The sequence below is a fragment of the Cryptotermes secundus genome, unplaced genomic scaffold, assembly GCF_002891405.2.
Source record: "Cryptotermes secundus unplaced genomic scaffold, Csec_1.0 scaffold3770, whole genome shotgun sequence".
Taxonomy (NCBI): Eukaryota; Metazoa; Arthropoda; class Insecta; order Blattodea; family Kalotermitidae; genus Cryptotermes; species Cryptotermes secundus.
In genome coordinates this window covers 4,401-12,129 of record NW_019741350.1, presented here as the reverse complement: position 1 = coordinate 12,129, position 7,729 = coordinate 4,401, and the positions used below count along the sequence as shown (strand labels likewise).

Genomic DNA, 7,729 nt, shown 5'->3' with positions numbered 1-7,729 from the left:
TGTGTCTTCAGCATATAAATTAGTGCACAGCGCACAAATGCAATTGCAAGTTGCAGTTGTCCTCAGAAAAGTGTGAAGGTAGGCTGATGCTGTGTATTCAGAAGGGAATATGGAGTGAAATTATCTGGCTCAGGATAGGGGCCAGTGTCTGCCTGTGAATGGTAGTGAACCCTTGCATTCCATAACATTTTGGTAATTCATTGAGTAGCTGAGCAACTAGTAGCTTCTCTGAAAAGGCGCAGCTGTGTGAAGTTGGTTAATATTTGACATTAGATCTTCTAGATTGATTGTCTGGAACTGGAATTTGGTGTTGACTCCATCCTGCTGAAGCAACCCAAATCTGTCTCAAATGGTCAGCAAGTCTGGGTTTTCCTGTTATATACATTGGGGTAGTACAGTATGCTATGTATGTATACCAGAGGGCAGTGACTCGCATCCAGCCAGTCAGTTTATGAAACCACGTATTGTATATAACTCAAGAGTCACTTGCTGGGTTTTTGGATTGTGTTCATTGTCTGGTGTTCAAAAAACAAGAGAATGTATCATTTCAGAAACTGTCTGTTTCAGTCGTCTCGAGGGAGGGGGGCATAACTACTCTGCTGGGTCCATTAGAAAGAGCTTGTTCTAGCAGGACAAGGGACGAAGTCCAAAAATCCAGCGATTCCAGATGCCTTTAGAATCTACAGGTATCCTACAAGTGTATTAGTGTTCTGGCGAGCGTATGCTATTTAGGGTTTATTTTATTGTGCTCCTAGTATTTTAGGCTACATAGCATTGGTTGGAATGATGCTTCATAAGTGGTTAGCTTGGAAAGATTTGGAACAAAGCAGTCGTGACATTTTTCCCTGCAGTAACTAAAGAATAACCCAGAAAGAGTCATTCGGTACAGCTGTTGTCCCCACTGATAATCGACTGGAGTGTTTGGATATGAGTATAGAGAGCAACCGCTGCACGAATATACTCATCATATCATCAAATTGTCTGTAATGTTCATTGTTGAATTGGATTATAATGAAGTCTGGTTGTGCCATGAGTGTACCTGTATGTTGGTAATTATTGGAATAGTGAAATAATGTGAGCACAGTACAGTCGATACAGGGTAGGACTTGCTGGGGCGCAGCATTTAGTCAGCTCACATCTGCTTTTGGCATAGATATTATTTATATAAACCATGTGGAACAGAAGGATGTAGAGATTGTGTCCATTTCACTCTCAGTGTGCTCCTACTGTTTGCATGTCGTGTCATATGCTAACATTGCCAAGATTGGCCAGAGACGCATGGTTCTTCCTCCTTGATACTGTTGGGTTGAATGGCATTCACCCTTCACGTAAGTTAAGGGAAAAGGTATGCCATGAAAACACGGAGCAGTGGAAGCATAGCCCCACCATTCTTCACTTTGGCACTAGACAGAGACAAGTGGTCAGCTTCACATCCCCGGTCCCATTTACCCCCATTGGAAGAGACCTCAGTATCGATAGGAGGCTGGATGGGTCCCAGGACTGGTGAAAACTCACGCCTACCTGGAACCAAAATTCGAACCTTTGGCTGTCCAGTCCATATAAGTCATTTGTCCAGTATAATCCACTAAATTGCTGCTGGTTTTCACCAGCAACGTTGTTCTTGGTTTCAGGTGCCATCAGGAAATACGGTTGAAGTTTTGTTCTTTGCAAAACCATTCATGTGTTTGGAAATACGCTCTCCTCCTCAATGAGAGGAGGTGTTGGTTTGTTTGAGTAGGCGCCACAATTGCTGCTCCGTAATTTTGCAGTTACCCTCACTCACACATTGTCTGGGTAAGGGCACTTGTACTTCATGGGCACCGTGCACACTTTGTGAATTTACTACACTGAATGGAATTTATGCAAGGTATACACAGAATATCTGTCAGTGCAGGCTTGAGCATCATTTTAGGCCTCGATTTGTTTTCCCACTCCAAAGCAGCTGTTAAATCACATGAAAAAATTAAATTCGCTTAGTGGAGGTTGGAGTCCAACTGGGTCCACTCTGCACGGCGGCCACTTCTGGTCTATTGAAGCCTGCCCCAGGTGATTATGATGATGGAGAATTTGGTGGAATGAAAATTGGCAGGGGAAACCGAAGTACTGGGAGAAAACCTGCCTCAGCGCCACTTTGTCCACCACAATTCCCACTTGACCAGACCTGGGATCGAACCTGGGCCGCCATGGTGGGAAGCCAGCGACTAACCGCTTTAGCTATGGCGCGGCCACATAAGTCACTTGAATGTGCCTACATAAATTTTAGATGTGGATTTTATTACTGGCTTTAGTAATTATGTTATCGAAAATGCATGTGTCTATGCCTAAGGTGTATGTACCGTGTGGACCAGAGGTTCACCACTCAACAGAGAATGTAGTGAAACTGTCGTTTTAGAACTTTTCAAGTTAATGATCTGCATATTCAGTTAAACTCTAATTTCAGAGGATCCATACTAAAATGTAGATTGGACATTAGATTTGTTTTTTTTACGAAGTGGATGTTGGTACACACACCAAAAAGATTGAGAATAGCTGTTCTAAAATGTGGCATAATGAGCCTGTATAAAGAAGTCCGAAATACAGAGTAACCTAAAGTTGCACTAAAATGTGAACTTTAAGTGCTTATAGGCAAATTCAGTGTGACAGCCATCACACTGAAGGCACACTTCGACTTGTTGAGCCAGTTTCTGAACATCCACTGAATATGTAGATTACTGTCTTCTGGGTGTGATATTGTGGGTAGTCTGCCTGAAATGGAGGCAGCAGCTTCCCAAGAATATTCATACCAGTCTCCCCTTGAATATAAGTGGAGCATTGCTTATTGTCATATTTTCATGTTTTGGTTTACTCATTGCATTTGTCATGACCACCAGTAACAGTCTGGTAAGAGCCTTCCATATCCTTTGCAACTTACCATTCACACATATCTCTGCTCAGCTGCAGCTCTGCTGTTAAATGAAGCAAACAACAACATTTTCATTACATGCAGTCAGTGACTTACTGTACACACTTTTATTTTATAAGGGGCAGTCAAATGAAAATGGGTCACCACGCATAACTCACATGACGCGCAACTTAGTAACACTGGAATTTGCTTATGGTACGAACATCTGGTGGGCACTCGGGAAAGCACAGTGACAACGTGCCCTTGCACACTAGTCGTTTGTTTATTGTGCTGGAAGTATGGTTAGTGCTATGTGTCGTCGTCCAACATCAGTAATAGAGGCAGGTAAAGAAGAACACCAAAGTGTAGCGCCCTTTTTGACTGCTGAAGGAGTTGGAGGACTAGAAATTTATAGTCACATGTCTGTTGTTTACGGTGAACACAGCATGCCACGTTTGCTTGTTCTGTCTTGGCATAAGAGATTCTGAGAGGGACATGTGTCACTGCAAGATGATGCTGGCCTAGGACAGGCTCACCATGTCATCACTCCTGATGTTATTGCTGCGTTGGATGGACATATCCAGGCAAACTGACGGATCACTTTGGAAGAAATTAGTCTTTTGATGGGAATAAGTCACGGTTCCGTACATGCTATTGTGACAAATCTGTGTGCGATGTGTTCCACATCAACTCACGGAGGGGCAGAAAACTCGAGAGGATAGCTGGATCACTGGGTCACTTGCAACAATACCATGAGGAAAAGTATGCTTTTCTACCCCGCGTTGCCACTGGGGACAAAACTTGGTGGCACTATTTTGAACCTAAGAGCAAACGGCAGAGCCAACAGTGGAAACACGTGAATTCTCCCCCACCGAAAAAAATCCAAAGCAGTACACACAAGTTCCGGTAAAGTGAAGATGACCTTCTTCAACTGCAAAGGTCCTCTGCTAGTCGATCTTCTCGAGCATGGTACCACAATCAGTGCACAGCCCTATGAAGACACTTTGCAGAAACTGGGACATGCCATAAAGACAAAACGCCCTGGAATGCTATCGAACGGCATTATCCTTCTTGATGATAATGCGCGCCCCCACAGTGCCAACTCTGTGAGGAATACACTACAGAGATTTGGTTGGGAAGTGCTTCAACATCCCCCCTTCAGCCCAGATCTCCCCATGTGATTTTCACGTTTTTGGAGACCAGAAGAGACATTCATGGACATCGGTTTGCAACGGACAAAGATGTGTGTTGCTGGGTGATGATGTGGTTAAGTAGATAGCTCACAAGCTTTTGCAAGGAAGGGATTGACCGTTTTATCTCCCAGTGGGATAAATGTATTAACAGTTCTGGGGATTACTTTTGAGGTTAGAAACGTTCTTTAAAGCCGGGTCCAGACTTGTTGCGTATCGTCCGATGCAACGCAACAAAATTTTGCGTCCAGACTTGTTGCGTATCTCCACTCCACTCCATTCAGAGTATATAAACATAGAATCACAAACAGAAGAACGCACACTGGTGATGACTACACTCCAACCGTCTGGAGCTGATAAGCAAAGCGCGATGCAGCCGCCTACAGGTCCAGACTGGCACCACTGCAACCCGAGTCGTCCCTTTGATGCGACGAGAAAAGATCGCCAATCGAGCGAGCAGCCCATTGCGTATCATTTTCCAGCGGAAGGATGATACGGGGTACCGTCCACACTGATAAGATACGGGGATACGCAACAAGTCTGGACCCGGCTTAACATGTGACTTCTGACCCATTTTCATTTGACTGCCCCTGATACAATGCTTACAGTATTGTGACTATGTATCACAGGGGTAGTACGGTGATTGATGAATTGGAAGGAAGTGGCCATGGCCTAACTGAGGTACGTTGTTACTGAGTGTGTGCACCTGTTGCTGACAGTGCTCTCCAGCCACATGCTGAGAGAGTGTGACAGGACTTCTTTGAGCATAGGGATACTAAGGTAAGCAGTGTGGGTACCATAACAGATGAACCAAGTAATCTGAATCTATACTTCTTTGTCATCTGCCATGTTAATGCTACCAACCATGGCTTTCTGCTTCATGCTGGGTTCTTGCTTGCCTTGGTCTTCAACCTCTGAAATGTCAGTTGACCTTATGTGGGTTACACAGTATCAGTCCCATAAGATAGAACATATCCTCCTGCAATCCACTCTTATTAATAATTTATCAACCACCATTCCCAGTTTGAGTTTGAAAATCCTGTATTTTGTTATATTTTCATGAAATCTAACAACATTTGCATATGGTAATGAACTTTCTAGTTCCTCTAGAAAGTTATGTTGTAATTTTTATTTGCAATTGAGCTCTTCTCAGGCACACCAGTTACCTCTTAGTATTTTGTATGAGATCCTGGGAATAATAAACTCGGCCCTCTTAACATCTGACCTCGTTACTTTTGTATGAAATGGCCTGCTCTAAGTGATTTTTAGTATTGCTTTGATAGAAAAAATGCATGATTGTCTACACAGATTCAGCGGGACCTTCCCACATGTACATACCCACCGCATCAAAATTGTATTTGACTTTGCCAATTCTCTTCCTACTAGTTTCAGTGTATCTGCCCTACACAGACACCACATGTTCAGAGTTCCAAGTCTCGTGTCATTTTTCCGTCACGTCAGCGCTTATTAACTGGTGGGTTGTGTTCCACCTGATCGATTGGATGGGACATGAAATTGCAATAATACTGAGTTCAGTTACACTAAATGCCCCTTAATTGTAAGCACGTACGTTTTGTTAATACGTCTTTGTCCCAAGTTCATGGTGGGGTTCTAAATGATTCGATTGCTGGAATCTAAAAAGTGGAACTTTGAATAGGGTTGGCGGATGGGAGGGAGGTCAAGCAGTTACGCGCAACGTTTTCAAGGTGACGCTAACACGCCGAGTGATTTACGGAAGATGGCGACGGTTAGAAGGGAAGCGCAGTGTGTTTTGCGACTTGCAAAATTTGAATCCTACTCAAATACGACGTGAGTACCATCGTGTGTTTAACAAAGAACCACCAGACGAAATAGCATTCGTTGTTGGGAGAGACGGGAAGGCAACTGGACAAACAGCTTTCTGGACGAGTCAGTGGAGAATATCCGAAACAGTTTTCTCTGCAGTACGAAGAAATCAGTGCTTAAATGCACTGGAGAAAATTAAAAAATGACTGCATTTTACTGGTTGTAAACATCAGTTGTTTCATGCAGTCTGCCCAGCTGATAATAGCTAAAGGTACGATTTTGCTTACGATATTCTTAATGAAATTGACAAGGACCGGCAGTTTTTACATCGTGTAATGTTCAGTGCTGAGGGCACTTTTCATGTTCGGGACATGTCCATCGAAACAACGTAAGAATTTGGGGTAAGGAACGCTCCCATGATTTTGTTGAACATGCGCGTGATAGCGTGTGATGTGCGTGTGAGCACCATTGGCTCTCCCACCTATCGCCTGGCCCAACACTTGGCTGGCCTACTGAAGACATACACTGGCAACGGTCCACGCCACGTGAGGAACTCCATGGAATTTGTCCACACATTGGACTCTCTCCATGTTGATCCCCACGACATAATGGTCAGTTTCGATGTAGTGTCACTCTTCACCAGGGTGCCTATAAAAGATACGATGGATCTGCTAGGACGACATTTCGAAGAAAACATCTTGAGACTCTTCCGCCATGTCCTGACCACCTCATACTTCACCTTCAATGGCCAGTTCTATGAACAAACCGATGGCGTGGCGATGGGCTCGCCACTCTCTCCGGTCATCTCTAACCTCTATATGGAGGACTTCGAGGAGAGGGCACTTGACTTGGCCCCACACAAGCCCCGCTGCTGGTTTCGCTACGTGGACGACACCTTCGTCATCTGGTCACACGGTCCCGACAAGCTCCAGGACTTCCTGAACCACATAAATAGTATCAATCAGTGCATCCAGTTCACAATGGAAACTGAAACTGAAGGCCACCTACCCTTCCTGGATATAGATATTTACAGGAGACCCGACGGTTCCCTGGGCCATAGAGTGTACCGCAAATCCACCCATACTAACCTGTACCTTAACGCTGCGTCCCACCACCACCCTTCCAACAAGCAAGCTGCACTTTCAACATTGGTGCACAGGGCTAGAGCACTGTGTGATCAAGACAGCCTACAAGCGGAGTTGGTGCTCCTGAAGGATGTATTCAAGAGGAACGGATACAACAACCGGCAGATCTACAGAGTTCTCAACCGTCGGCCCAACATCAGCCGGCCTGAAGACAAACCGGGCTCAGTCGCCTTCCTTCCCTATGTCGGGACCATATTCAACCGTATCAGCAGAGTGCTGTCCCGGCACAACATCAAAGCAGTGGGTCTGCCTCCATACAAATTATCCAATTTCCTCCGGCCGGTTAAAGACAGCCTGGGCCTAAGGACACCGGGTGTATACAGTATCCCATGCGAGTGCGGGAAAGTCTATATTGGGCAGACAGGCCGCTCCGTGGACACGAGGTTGAAGGAGCATCAGCGGCACATCCGTCTCGAACATCCGGACAAGTCGGCCGTAGCTGAACACAGCATCGAACTGGGACACCGCATTCAGCTTCAGAATACCTCCATCCTCGCCACCAAGACGCGCTATATGGATCGCATCATTAGGGAAGCCATTGAGATCGAACTGCATCCAGGGAATATGAACAGAGAGGAGGGGTTTCGTCTCAGCAAGTCTTGGAAACCTCTTATCTGTTCTCTTAAAAAACCCCCACCGGGATATGACGCTAGATCCAGAAAGCCACAAGGCCATGACAAACCATCATAACAACCCCCCCCCTCAGCCTTCGGTTTAAAGCCCAGCTT

At 45.2% G+C, this 7,729-nt stretch overlaps 1 protein-coding gene across 1 annotated transcript; it reads left to right on the top strand.

Moving 5' to 3' along the window:
- Positions 1-6,287: 6,287 nt before the first annotated feature.
- Positions 6,288-6,810, top strand: LOC111872758 (the record flags this gene model as incomplete). The annotated part of the gene is made up of 1 exon (XM_023866924.1): positions 6,288-6,810. A coding segment is annotated over exon 1 (523 nt), but the record flags the coding sequence as incomplete, so codon positions are not given.
- Between the last annotated feature and the right edge of the window lie 919 nt (positions 6,811-7,729).